At 44.3% G+C, this 14,595-nt stretch overlaps 1 protein-coding gene across 16 annotated transcripts in view; it reads left to right on the top strand.

The window, feature by feature from the left end:
- The window catches only part of nfia (nuclear factor I/A), a 1,014,328-nt gene that overhangs the window by 789,005 nt on the left and 210,728 nt on the right, over positions 1 to 14,595 (top strand). For all 16 annotated transcript variants that reach the window (XM_038794333.1, XM_038794326.1, XM_038794335.1 and 13 more), the window contains one exon: positions 579 to 706. In XM_038794333.1, the coding sequence (XP_038650261.1) occupies positions 579 to 706 (128 nt within the window). The remainder of the gene's footprint in view (positions 1 to 578; positions 707 to 14,595) is intronic.

Raw genomic sequence — 14,595 nt, 5'->3', positions numbered from 1 at the left:
GGCAGCAGCTTGTAGAAGAGAAGTGAGAGAAAGAAAATAAAAAATAGACCAAACGATACCACTTACTGGAACCATAAGTGTTTGAAAAAACAAAGTAACGATCTCTACCTGAAGTACAGAGTGTACAGAATGTTTTACCATTTATTGCTGGGTGCGTTACCTGCTTCCGCTGTAACAATCTGTCGTGTACGCTTAACTTCCATGTGACCTGTGCTGTGTGTAGTTTCCTCTCTAATCAAGAAACTAGGTTTTAAAATGAAAGTAATGGTAAGCATGAAGTGTAGTATACTTTATTTGTATGGATGCCAGAGGCAGTACATTAGAAGAGGCCCAGTCTAAATGGTTGAATGTGACTCTGCAGTCCCAACAGGCTCTGGTGCTTACAGATTGAACAGGACTGTTTGAGTCAGATTGAGCATTCCTGGCAGGATCTTGTGGATATAGATTGAACATGAGTTTGGAATTCGTGACAGGTTCTAATGTGCAGAGGTTAAATGTGACACTGTGGCCCTAACGTGATCTAATATACGTGGGTTGAGCACGGCATCACAATCCTGACATTGAATTCTCTATTGCAGTTCTACAAAGCGCCACAAATCTATGGAAGATGAAATGGACAGCCCTGGTGAAGAACCCTTTTATACCAACCAAGGACGATCTCCAGGAAGTGGCAGTCAGTCCAGTGGTTGGCACGAGGTGGAGCCAGGTAAGCAGCCTAAATGATTCTCAAATAAATGATTGGCATTTCACAGAAGCGATCAGCTTTGACTGCCAATCATATTTAGAGGGATAAGGATGCTTTTTGTTGACAAATTTTGACTGAAATGTAACATTTATCAAAATGCTGAAGCCTAATTCCTTCCTAAAGCACTACTACAGTTGTTAACAAGTTAACTGAAATCTTATGAGGTACATTTTTATAAGAGCCATAAATAATCTTCAGGGCTTGTCATTGAAATTATCCTTCTGAAGTATTGATAGAATTTGCTGGGTGATCCACAGGCAACTTTCACTTCTATTTTTGGTCAGGAAAATTATGTAAGCTGTTATTTTATTTATTTTTTTATTTGCATCACTGGCCCACCAGCAAGCCGCTGTGAGCAACATAATCCAAGTTCGATTGTAAATTTATACCTGGGACACTACTTTAAACCATCTGAAAGCCAAAAACACACAGAGCATTTTTGATTTGTGATCTTTTCTTAAGTACAGACTGCACAAGACAATGGTGGATATTTTTGGTGCTTTCGATTGGAATTTTACAAAGCAAATGGATTATGGGCAGTGGAGTTGGTATCTCTGCCCTAGTCAGTTCTTGCCTTTAAGGTTTAGGTACAGAAATTGATTTGTTCATGAGGAATTTTTAACTCTTACAGGAGTGTCAGCGAAAGCCTTCTCATGACCAAAATCACAGACGCATATCATTTTAAGGTGGATGATTTGGGGAGTCAGTGGTTGGTTTGTTTGTTAATTGCATAAGAATGAAAACAATAGCCTGTGCTGTCAAGCATAATTTCTACAAAGTTTAGGTGCCCTGCGGCGTGTTGGTATATTAGTGCATTACAACATCGAGGATGTAGAATAAGAAAGTGTCGATTTGATTTCCTGCCACTGAATTTTTCAATTCCAACCAGGCAGTTTAAGCAAAATGACAAACAGAAAATAGATCCTTTCTCTGATGATCAGGTACTGATTGAGCAGAAATTTCCTGCAATTAAATGTTGGGAAGATTGAAGCAATACTCACTTCAAACTTCATTGCCTAACTACCAACGTCATTCCTCTCCATGGCGACCGTCTGAGATTAAGTCAGTTTTTTCGCAACTTTGATATCACATTTGATTCTGAGTTGAGCTTCTGACCTCAAATTCGTGCCATCACCTCAGACCACCAGTTGCCACTTCTGTTACATCACCAGGCTTCGCCCAGTCTTAGTTCGTCTGCTGCTGAAACTCTCATTCATATCTTCATTACCACTAAACTCGACTATTCCAATTCACCCCTGGCTGGTTTCCCACATTCCAGCTTCCATAAAGTTGAGGTCATCCAAAACTCTGCCGCCTGTGCCTTCACTCTCAGTAAATCCCTTTCCCTTATCACCCCTGTGTTTCCTGATCTGCATTGGCTCCAGGAGAAGCAACATCTTTTAAAATTAGAACATAGAACATAGAACAGTACAGCACAGAACAGGCCCTTCGGCCCTCAATGTTGTGCCGAGCCATGATCACCCTACTCAAACCCACGTATCCACCCTATACCCATAACCCAACAACCCCCCCTTAACCTTACTTTTTATTAGGACACTACGGGCAATTTAGCATGGCCAATCCACCTAACCCGCACATCTTTGGACTGTGGGAGGAAACCGGAGCACCCGGAGGAAACCCACGCACACAGGGGGAGGACGTGCAGACTCCACACAGACAGTGACCCAGCCGGGAATCGAACCTGGGACCCTGGAGCTGTGAAGCATTTATGCTAACCACCATGCTACCCTGCTGCCCTTAATTCTCACCCTGTTTTCAAATCCCCCCATGGCGTTTCCCCTTGCAGTCCCAGTAATCTTCTCCAATTCCTCAACCCGCTGAGATATCTGCATTCCTCAAATTTTAGTTTATTGGGCTTCCCCAATTTATTTTCTCCACCATTGGCCCTGTCTTCAGTTGCCTTGGCCCGAAGCTCTTGAATTTCCTCCCCACAGCTCTTTATCTTTCTATCTCACTTACCTCCTTGAAGACACTCTTTAAAATACTCTTTGTGGTCATCTGACATAATATCTCTTTGTATGGCTCAGATGCTCCCATGAGGCACTCTGGGATTTTCTATTACATTAAATGTGCTACATAAATGTAAGTTGTTGTTATTATGATGGCAAGGAAAATGGATTGTTGAATTGACCTGCATTTTTTTTATGCATGTGCTAGCCATTGACTCGAGTGGCATCCGTTGTCTGCTTATGCTGTTGGTTGACGAAGGGGGGAATTGTTGGGTTATAAAAAAAACAAGTGAAAATCCCAAACCTTGTTATAAATATGGGGCGCGATTCTCCCAAACAGGGAGAAATCGTAAGGCTGGCGTCAAAAACGGGCGGGTTTGACGCCAGCCTCCCCCTCCCCCCCCCCCTCCCCCGGGACTGGGAACTGATTCTGGTCCCCGGTCGGGGCTAGCATGCCGCGGCCGTGAACTCCGGCATCGCGGGCTTAACGAATTTCGTTAAGCCCGCTTGCCAGAGTTTGCGACGGCTGACGCGTCACATGACGTCAGCCGCGCATGCGCGGATTGGAAGACTCCAACCCGCGCATGCACGGATGACGTCATTGAGCATTTGCGCGAAACCCGCGCATGCGCGAGCCGGGATGCCCCTCAGCCGCCCCGCGAATTGATACAGCGGGGCGGCGGAAGGACAAAGAGTGCGCGGGAATCGGACCCACTGCCCGCGATCGGTGCCCACCGATCGCGGGCCCATGGCACCCTTGGCACGGCCGTGGTACTGCCGTGCCAATCGGTGCCATGGTTGGCAAGATCCGAACTTTACGGCCGTTTTTACGAACGGCCAGACCAGGTGTGTTTGCCGTTCGTAAAAACGGCCGTAAAGGGCTTGGACTTCAGCCCATCGGCCAGCTGAGAATCGCTGCTGGCCGTAAAAAAACGGCGGCAGCGATTCGTGTCGGGAGTCAGGTGGGGGGGGGGAGAATAGCGGGAGGGCGTCAGACTAGCGTGGCCGTAAAAATTTACGACCCCCGCTATTCTCCGCACCGCCGTGAGTGCGGAGAATTGCGTCCATGGTGTTTGTTAACGTAATCGAAAAGATGACACACGCTGTTCAATTTTCAATTGTTGTCATGTCTTTGAGATTACCAAATGCAATGAAAATAATGAATGCCCACGCAGTAAATGTTCTTCCATATTTATCATGACGCATATCAATTGTGTGAAAGGTGAACTGAAGATAATTTACATTTCGGTAAATTTTCTTGGTGTTGAAATATGGGTCTTTATAGTTGCAGAAAAGGGCACTTTTTGTTCACAGGTCCTGATTATAAGTCCTTATCTTTTTCTTGCCTGCAAAGTAAAAAAAGTAATCAACAAGAGTTCCAGCAAGGTGAATTCACTCTGAAGCATCAATGCTGTTAACATTGAAACATACTCGATGCCAGTAAGTTCCCAAACATGGGGTCATAAATATAAGATATAAGAAATCCGAAAAGGAACCAAGAGAAACTTCTTTACTAGTGAATGTGGAAATTGTGGAACTTGAAACTACAGAGTGGTTGAGGCAAAGAGCATAGGTTTATTTTTGTGAAATCTAGATGAGGGAGAAGTGGAAAAAAAGGTTGTTTTTTAAAAAACTTTGAGTACCCAATTAATTTTTTCCAATTAAGGGGCAATTTAGTGTGGCCAGTCCACCTAGCCTGCACATCTTTGGGTTGTGGGGGTGAAACCCACGGAAACATGGGGAGAATGTGCAAACTCCACACGGACAGTAACCCAGAGCTGGGATCGAACATGGGACCTCGGCGTAGTGAGGCAACAGTGCTAACCACTGCGCCATGGTGCTGCCCTGAAAAAAAGGTTATTTTGATAGGTTGAGATGAAGTAAGGTGGAGGGAGTTTGTATGAAGCATAAACGTCAGCATGGACCAGTTAGGCTTAAGGTCTGATTCTGTGACATAAATTCTATATATAGGGGCAGCACGGTAGCACAGTGGTTAGTAGAGTTACTTCACAGCTCCAGGGTCCCAGGTTCGATTCCCAGCTTGGGTCACTGTCTGTGCGGAGTCTGCATGTTCTCCCAGTGTCTGCGTGGGTTTCCTCCGGGTACTCCGGTTTCCTCCCACAGTTCAAAGATATGCAGGTTAGGTGGATTGGCCAGGCTAAATTGCCCTTAGTGTCCAAAAAAGGGTAGGTGGGGTTACTGGGTTACGTTGATAGGGTGGAGACGTGGGCTTAAGTGGGGCGCTCTTTCCAAGGGCCGGTGCAGACTCGATGGGCTGAATGGCCTCCTGCACTGTAGATTCTATGATATAGATGGTTGCCATGAGCCAACCTTATGTTGTTAAAATGGATAGTGCTTTTCACGATGCATTTATTTATAGAGTTTCCAAAATGGCTGCCAGAACTAAACACTTTCAATTCCTAGACATAGCTGTTTACTCTGCTCCTGACAAATCAAAGAGTACAAATACTGTAGTAAGATCAGCACAATTTGCCAGCCAGAACAGAATCCTGCTATGTGGTAAAACCTTAACATTAAGAACCATTTAGCTGATCTGGCTGAGTTACTGCTAACGAGGGCTGTCTACATTTATTTCACTGTAACTTTAGCTGGAGTTGGCTGCCTTTTAAGTGCACTTAGTGATACATGTAGTCTGCTCTCAACACCTGAGCAAGCAATGCTCTGTGCGGCAATTAGTAACAGTTTATTTCAGCCTTTAATATTAAATGACAGTGCTTATCTTCTACATGGGAGTATAAAATAAACTGTACAATCTCTCTTGTGTGATGAGACGTTGAAGATGGCACATCAGTGTAACCAGGTACTCACCCTATCTTTGATTATTCTACCGGATTGTTAACATCTTCATGCTTGGAAGGAAAATATCCCTTTTTCCACTTCCTCTTCTGAAAGCACTAGATTAAGAAGGATGGAATTCTGTCAGTACTACCAACCTTGCCCATAGACAGTGAGTGTTGTCAAGCTGTTTAACTTAGAATACCATCAAGCCCAATGGTATCCTTAAAGACATTCACGCTGGCATTTTCCAGCAGATGTCATTAACTAGTAATCAGGAACAGGTTCCAGGCTGATGGCTTTTTCTAATTGTAGCTCTTGCTGAAGCTAATTGCATTATCTAATCTGATAACAGGCAACTTCATACGGACTGAAGACAAAGCTTGACGTTTTCTTGTTCTGTATGGCATATTGCCACACTAGGCAGTGCGTTTCCAAACTGAGCCATCAGGGAACTCCAGTAATCGTTTTTTTTTTCAATAGCCCCACACACTTTGGTAGTGGCCAAATATCTCAGCAAACACAAAGAATGAAATGCTGTTGTTCCCACTGAGTCATTATAGCAGCTTCTTGACTGAGTTCTTGAATGAATATTTCTCACCATGTAAAAGAGATTTGAAAATGTAATTCACATTGAGTACTGCACTTTAAAAAAAAAAAATTATTAAGGCATTTGTGATTTTGAACAATTTCACAGTAACACAGTAAAAAAAAACCCTCACCGCCCCCCCCCCCCCCCCCCCCCCCCCCCACCCCCAACCAACAACCAAACACAGCCAACATGGCCTACACACACAGTCCCCACTCGGCCTTCCTCCTCTCGCTGATCTCGCATAAGCTATCTCCCCCCCCCCCCCCCCCCTCGCCACCCATCCTATCTGCTCACAGCTAAATTTCCCCCAAAGAAGTCGATAAACGGCTGCCACCTCCAGGCAGACCCTCTCAGGGCAAACTTCATCTTCTCAAGCCTGAGAAACCGGCCACGTCACTAACGCAAACCCCCTATTTCGCGGGCTCCGAGTCCCTCCATGCCAATAAGATCCGTCTCCGGGCTACCAAGGAGGCAAATGCCAAAACGTCAGCCTCTCTCGCCTCCTGGACTTCCGGATCTTAAAAATCGGCACCCCTACACTCGCAGCCACCCTTGTCTTTAATACTGTGGACATAACATCAGCAAATCCTTGCCAGAATCCCCTAAGCTTCAGGCATTCCCAAAACATGTGGACCTGATTTGTGGGCCCTCCTGCACACCGCCCACATCTGTCCTTCAATAACTCTACTCATCCGGGCTACAGTCATGTGCCCGGTGGACCACCTTAAGTTGTATATCAGGCTGAGCCTGGCACACGATGAGGATGTGTTGACTCTATTCAGAGCATTCTCCCACAGATCTGCCTCTAGTTCCTTGCCCAACACATCCTCCCATTTACGCTTTACTTCCCGTATCTGGGTTTCTTCCCACCCTATGAGCTCTTTATGAATTACCAAGACTTTTCCCTCCTCCACTCCCGTTTTTGAAGCCACCTTATCCTGTATCCGCTGAGGGGGTAGAAGCGGAAAGGTCGAGATCTGCCTCCGTGCAAAGTCCCTCACCAGCAAATACCGGAACCCATTCCCACCGGGCAGCTCAAACTCCTTCTCCAAGCACGGAAAGCTGCCGTCAATGAACATGTCGCCTAATCGCTCAATCCTTGGTCCGAAACCCCCCATCTACCCTCCCCAGCACAAACTGGTGGTTACCACAAATTGGAGTCCATACCAACGTTCCATCCACTCCCATGTACTTCCACCATTGTCCCCACATCCTCAAAGTCGCAACCACCACCGGGTTTGTGGAGTACCGAGCCTGCGAGAACGGCAGAGGTGAGAGGTGCTGTTGCCAGTGCCTCCAAGCTTGTGCCCTTACATGATGCTGCCTCCACCCGCTCCCACACCAACCCTTCCCCAATACCCACTTCCTAATCATAGCTATATTTGCTGCCCAATCATAGTTCCTAAAATTTGGTAGGGCCAACCCAACCCCCCCCACCCTCCTCGACCCCGCTCCAACAGCACCTTCTTTACTCGCGGGGTGTTGCTCGCCCACACAAACCCAGAAATCATCACATTGACCCTCTCGAAAAAGGCTTTTGGAATAAAAATAGGGAGACACTGGAATATAAACAAAATCTCTGGGGGAACCGTCATTTTTACGGTCTGTACCCTGCCCGCCAGTGACAACGGGAGATTTTGATCATAGAATTTACAGTGCAGAAGGAGGCCATTCGGCCCATCGAGTCTGCACCGGCTCTTGGAAACAGCAGCCTACCCAAGGTCAACACATCCACCCTATCCCGATAACCCAGTAATCCCACCCAACACTAAGGGCAATTTTTGGACACTAAGGGCAATTTATCATAGCCAATCCACCTAACCTGCACATCTTTGGACTGTGGGAGGAAACCGGAGCTCCCGGAGGAAACCCACGCACACACGGGGAGAATGTGCAGACTCCGCACAGACAGTGACCCAAGTCGGAATCGAACCAGGGACCCTGGAGCTGTGAAGCAGTTGCGCTATCCACAATGCTACCGTGCTGCCCTTGTCTTTTGCACTGATATCCCATCTTCGGAAGTCCTCCTTCATCTGTTCCATTAACCGGGCCAAATTTAATTTAGGTAACTGTTCCCACCACTGCGCCACCTGAATTCCGAAGTATCGAAAACTCCCTCCCACCACTTTGAACGGCATCCTACCCCCTCGCCTGGATTGCAAAGACCTCACTCTTACCCATATTCAGTTTATACCTCGAAAACTGGCCAAATTCCCCTAGGATCCTCATAATCCCTCCAATCCCCCCCAGCGGGTCAGAAATACATAGGAGTAGGTCGTCCGCGTATAACATTCCTCAAACGTTTCTATAATTCACCTCAACTATTTTGGAGAAGTTAGTATGCAATTTATATTGTTGGATCATTCAAAAAATATATTCATTAAGGCATAGAATATTTTACAGTAAATTATGTAATTGCCTATTAACCATTCCCCTGATTACCATGCAACACTAAATCAGTGAAATTAACCAACCATAGCTGAATGTCATGGTGAAGTTTCTTTCCTAGTTAGGTGAGTTGGAAGTTGCACAGAAGAATTTAACTGAGCATCTGCTTGAGATGAAGCATCAATTAAATAACTTGTAATATTTGTTTTTATGGTGTTCGGAAAACACTTTTTTAATTCTTTCACAGGATTGGGCTTTGCTGGCAACTGTTGGCCAGCAGTTGTTGGCCAACCCTAATTGCCATGGAGAAGGTGGTGGTGCTCCACCTTCTTGAACCATTGCAGTCCATGTAACACTGTTAATGACACCGTCAATCACTTTACTGATATCGGGAGTAGATTGATGGAGCGATAATTGGCTGTGTTGCATTTGCCATGCTTATTCGGGCAAGAAATATCTGGCCGATGTTTCAAGTTGTGGGGTAGGTGCCAGTGTTGTCGCTGTGCTGGAACAACTTGGCTAGGGCCGTGACAAGTTCTGGAGCAACTATTGACAAAATATTTTCAGTATCCAGTGCCTTCCACCATCTCCTGATATCACATGGAGTGAATTGAATTAGCTGAAGTTTGACATCTGTGATGCTGGGGACCTCAGGATGAGTCTGAGGTGGATCATCCATTTGGCACTTCTGGTTGAAGATGGTTGCAAATGCTTTTACTCTTGTCTTTTGCACTGATATTCTGGGCTCGCCCATCAATGAAAATTTGTGGAGCCACCGCCAGTTATTTATTTAATTATCCATTCCCATTCATGACTGGATGTGGCAATGCAGCAAAGTTTTGATCTGATCATTGGTGTGCGATCACTTAGCTCAGTCTATCGCAAGATGCTTCCTCTGTTTGGCATGCAAGTAATCCTTGCAAGTAGATTCACCGAGATAACATCTCATTTTAGGTATGCCAGGTGCTGCTCCTGGCATTCCATCTTGAACTCTTCATTGATCCAGGGCTGATCCTCTAGCTTGATGGTAACAATAAAGTGGGAAATATACCAAACCATGAGATTGAGGTTGAATACAATTCTACGGCTGATGTTCCACAGCACTTCAAGGATGCCCAGTTTTGAATTGTTTAATCTGTTCAAAATCTATCCCATTTTACGTAATGGTAGTATTGCCCAACGCAATGGAGGGTATCCTCAATGTGAAGACAGGACTTTGTCTCCACAAGAACTGTATGGTGGTCACTCCAACCAACCCTCTAATGGGTGAATGCATCTGGAACTCATAGATTGATGAGGATGCTGTTAAGTAGGCTTTTCACTCTTCTTGGTTCCCTCAGCATCAGTCACAGACCTGGTCCAACAGATATGCCTTTTAGGACTTGGTCTGCTCAGTCAGTAGTCGTATCATCAAGTCCCTGTTGTGATGGACCTTGAAGACCCCCACCTTTGCCACCCTCTGTGCTTCCTCAAAATAATGTTCAATGTGAAGAAGTACTAATTTATCAGCTGAGGATAGGTGGTAATCAGCAGGAGGTTTCCTTGCCCGTGGTTGACCTGATACCATGAAACTTCATAGGATCTGGAATTAATATTGAGGACTGCCAGGGCATCTCCCTGTTTTCCAGTTTGTTACCGGACAGGACATACCCATGGGTGGTGCTGCGATTTCTGGGACTAATTAGGGTCTATTTCCAGGGGGCGGTGCCGACTCGATGGCCAAATGACCTTCTTTGGCACTGTGAATTCTATGATTATCTGTACATATGATGAGTATGATTATGTCAGGCCATTGCTTAACTAAACTGTTGGATCATTCTCCCAATTTTGCCATAAGCCCGAGATGTTAATTAGGAGGATTTTGGCAAGTCCACAGGGCTGCGTGGTCTGTGCAGTTTCTTTCCTTTTAGTCTTCATAGTGGTTTCATACAACTGAGTGGCTTGCTGGGCCATTTCAGAGGGCATTTAATAATCAATCACAATGCTGAAAATCGCTTATTGTCACAAGTAGGCTTCAAAAGAAGTTACTGTGAAAAGCCACATTCCGGCGACTGTTCAGGGAGGCTGGTATGGGAATTGAACCGTGCTGCTGGCCTGCCTTGGTCTGCTTTCAAAGCCAGCGATTTAGCCCTGTGCTAAACCAGCCCCTAGATCTGGAGTCACATGTAAGCCAGAGTAGGTAATGATAGCAGAAGTCCTGCCCTGAAGGCCATTCGTGAGCCAGATGGTTTTTTTATATGGTTTCCTGTTCATTATTACTGAAATCAGCTTTTAATTCAATTTTTGTTATTAATTGAATTTATAGTCTGTCAGCTGCCATGGTCGGATTTGAATCCAAATATGTCCCAGAGCATTAGTCTGGGTCTCTGGATTCCTAGTTAAGTGACATTGCCACTAGGCCCACCACCTCCCCCTAAATCCATAATGTTATTACTCGTAGTTCAGGGGAGATTCTGAAATGTTCTTTAACTTTTCACTATTTATTTTGTAATCATTTCTGATTAAGTTTTCAACATCCAAATGGGTATAGGAGCCTTTTCCATGACTTGGCTGGTGTAACCTTGCAACTTCTCACTCCTGATTAGAAGACTTGTCTGCCAGATGTGCATGTCAGAAATGCAGACCTGTGCTATCCATGATTTTCCAACCGTTAAATTAAATGTATCAAAATTCATGCATCGCGTGATCCTGAATATTCAATATTTGCTGTCAGCATGTGAGGCTCCTCAATTGGAGTACAAAGTCAAAAATGTACCCAATACATGTATGAATCTTTGATGTACTCTGTCGATGCACACTATTTAAATCTGTTCCTATTAAACATATGTCCCAGCTCCAATTCTTAATTTCCTGCTCGGTGTGCAGGGCCTGGGAAAGAGATTAAACCAAAATATTAGTCAATGGAGGGGATGCTGTTGTAAACCTCACTTGTTCGTTTTACACCTCTTGTGAGTTTGTTGCAAATTGTCATTTGGATTTGCTCATCACTTAGAGACAGGAAGCTTGCAGAATGGAGACATTGCAATTGGTAGCATGCACATATAACTTTTTGAAGCTTAATTTGGGCAAGGGGGATTGCAAATGTTCATTCCAAGAGAAAATCACAATTTCTATAGATGTAATTATTGCCTCACTATTGTTTATTGATCAGACCTAACTACAAGAGAATTGTCAGAGTTTAACTTTAATGTAATTTATAGTATGTATTTTTGGGTGTATTTCAGAATCCATCCCTCGCATATTATTTATTTTTATGTTAATTTTCTCAGTTCGCCGGGATTTCCCCTCCACTAACACCCATATCTCGGCTAGTGTTACAAAGCGGCCACTGGGAGATGTGTAAAAATGGAAAAGATTTACTCACTAACCCTGAGGGGAAGCCCTGATTGATATTGGAAACCACCTATTGGGCAAGTGTTAGATATAGAAACCTACTGTTGCCAATGCCATGCTACAGTGTGTCTGAACATCCAACCTTTTAAATTTTTTAAATGTGCTCTCACTTTGATTTGCTGTTGGCTCTTTTGCCACCAACCTTAAATCAGTGAGCCCTGGTTCTCCATCCTACAACCAACAGAAACAGGTGACTACTCTGTCTAGACGACTCATGATTTTGAACACTTTTATCAAATCTGCTCTCAACCTTCTCTTTTCTAAGGAGAACAGTGCCAGCTTCTCAATCCATTCACATATCTGAAGTCTCTTGTCCCCGGAAACATTCTATGAAATCTTTTCTACACCCTCTCTACAACTTTCGCATTCCTCTTAGTGAGGTGCCCAGAATTGTCCGCAGTACTTCAGTTGAGGTCGAACCAGTGTATTATAACGTTCCATCACAGCTTCCTTGTTTTGTACTGTATGCCCCTTGTCATAAAGCCCAAGATCCCATATACTTTGTTGACCACTTTTACAAACTGTCTTTCACCTTTGACAATGTGTACACATGTACCCCAGTTCTCCCTCTCTTCCTGCACCCCTTAGAATTGCACACTTCCGACTATATTTCTTCTCCTTGTTCTTTCTACCAAAATGCCCATTCCACCAAGCCTGCCTTTGTATTCTTGAAGTCTATCACTATGTCTTTTCATCGTTCACAATACTCCCAAGTTTTGTATCATCTGCAAATTTTGAAATTGTGTCTTATACACCCAAGTCTAGATCTTATCAGGAAAGGTAAAGGGCCTTGTACTGATCTCCTTGGGAACCCCGCTGTACACTCCTTCCAGTCACCACCATTCTGTTTTCTGTCACTCAGCCAATTCTGTGTCCATGCTGCTTGATGAGGTCCTTCAACTTTATTGGCAAGCCTAACATGTGGCATTTTAACAAATGCCTTTTGGTAGTCCATGTGCACTACATCAGCTGAATTACCCTCCTCAACTTTCCTTTTTAAATAATTCATTCTAGATTTTCATAATTAATCCACACTTGTCCAAGTGACTGTTAATTTTGTCTTGGAATATCGTCTCTAAAATCTTCCCACTACTGAATTTAAACTGCCCGGCCTGCTGTTTGCTGTGTTTATCGTGCACCCGCTTTTGAACATGGCTGTAACGTTTGCAACTTTCCAATTCTCTGGTACCACCCTGTATAGGGGCAGCAGGGTAGCATGGTGGTTAGCATAAATGCTTCACAGCTCCAGGGTCCCAGGTTCGATTCCCGGCTGGGTCACTGTCTGTGTGGAGTCTGCACGTCCTCCCCCTGTGTGCGTGGGTTTCCTCCGGGTGCTCCGGTTTCCTCCCACAGTCCAAAGATGTGCGTTTTAGGTGGGTTGGCCATGCTAAATTGCCTGTAGTGTCCTAATAAAAAGTAAGGTTAAGGGGGGGGTTGTTGGGTTACGGGTATAGGGTGGATACGTGGGTTTGAGTAGGGTGATCATGGCTCGGCACAACATTGAGGGCCGAAGGGCCTGTTCTGTGCTGTACTGTTCTATTCTATATAAGAAGCATTGGAGGATTATGCCAATGCTTCTGACATTTTCACACTTCATTTCCTCAGTATCCTTGGATGTATCCTATTTGATTCTGACTACTGATCAACTTTAAGCACAGACAGCCTCTCTAATACCTTTGTCAATTTTTAGCTCACCCAATGTCTCAGCTGCCTGTTCTTTCATTATGATTATGCATCTTCCTTGGTGATGACAGGAACAAAGTGATCATTTAGTACCTCCATCCATAGAATCCCTTTATGGTCTTTAATATGCCTAACCCATCCTCTTACTACCCTTTTACTATTTAAATGCCTATAGAGGACATTTAGATTCCCTTTTATGTTAGCTGCCAGTCTCTTCCTATTCTCTCTTTGCCTCTTTTTTTTTCACTTCCCCTCCGAACTTTCTACATTCAGCCTGGTTATCATTTGTATTATCAACTTGACATCTTTCTTGTGCACTCTTTTCCAGCTTCATCTTACTCTTTATCTCTTTCGTTATCAAGGGAGCTTGGGCTTTGGTTGTCCTATCTTTCCCCTTCGTGGGAACCTAGCTTGCCTGTACCCAAACTATCTCATCCTTAAAGGCAACTCATTGTTCCATTTTAGGTCTGCCTGCCCATCTTTGATTCTCACTGACCCTAGGCCAGATCCGTTCTCACCCATTGAAATTGGCCCTTCTCAAGTTAAATGCTTTTACTCTGAATTGCTCCTTGTCCTTTTTGATAGCTAATCTGAAACTTATGATACTCCTCCTTTATTCCTTCTGGGCAGATGTTCAGGTTCCAAATCCTACATGTCAACAACAGCACAGCTGAGATTTGAAACTCTGCATCTAACAAAGTCACATTCTTTTCACAATGCATTGTACTAAAATGCGCTACATTGCAACAAAAATCTAAGTATTTTTATTTTACAAAGATGAGACTTTTAAATTAAAAATGAATCCAGTAATTGTATATTGACAAAACCTTATTGCTTGGCTTGTGTTTGTGAAGGTGCTTCAATAAAAATCTTTCTGAAATGCAAAGCTCCCTGGGACTTGACAGAGGCTGTCAAGTGTTTTGTGTTGTTACTTGAAACATCTTATGTGAACCAGATGCCATCTTGTTACTTACGCTAAGGAACAGCCTTATCTGGTACAATCGTAATATTGGGTCAATTGTTGCAAA

The sequence above is a fragment of the Scyliorhinus canicula genome, chromosome 4, assembly GCF_902713615.1.
Source record: "Scyliorhinus canicula chromosome 4, sScyCan1.1, whole genome shotgun sequence".
NCBI classification, from domain to species: domain Eukaryota; kingdom Metazoa; phylum Chordata; class Chondrichthyes; order Carcharhiniformes; family Scyliorhinidae; genus Scyliorhinus; species Scyliorhinus canicula.
The sequence above is the reverse complement of the archived record's forward strand: the minus strand, read 5'-3'. Positions and strand labels throughout refer to the sequence as shown.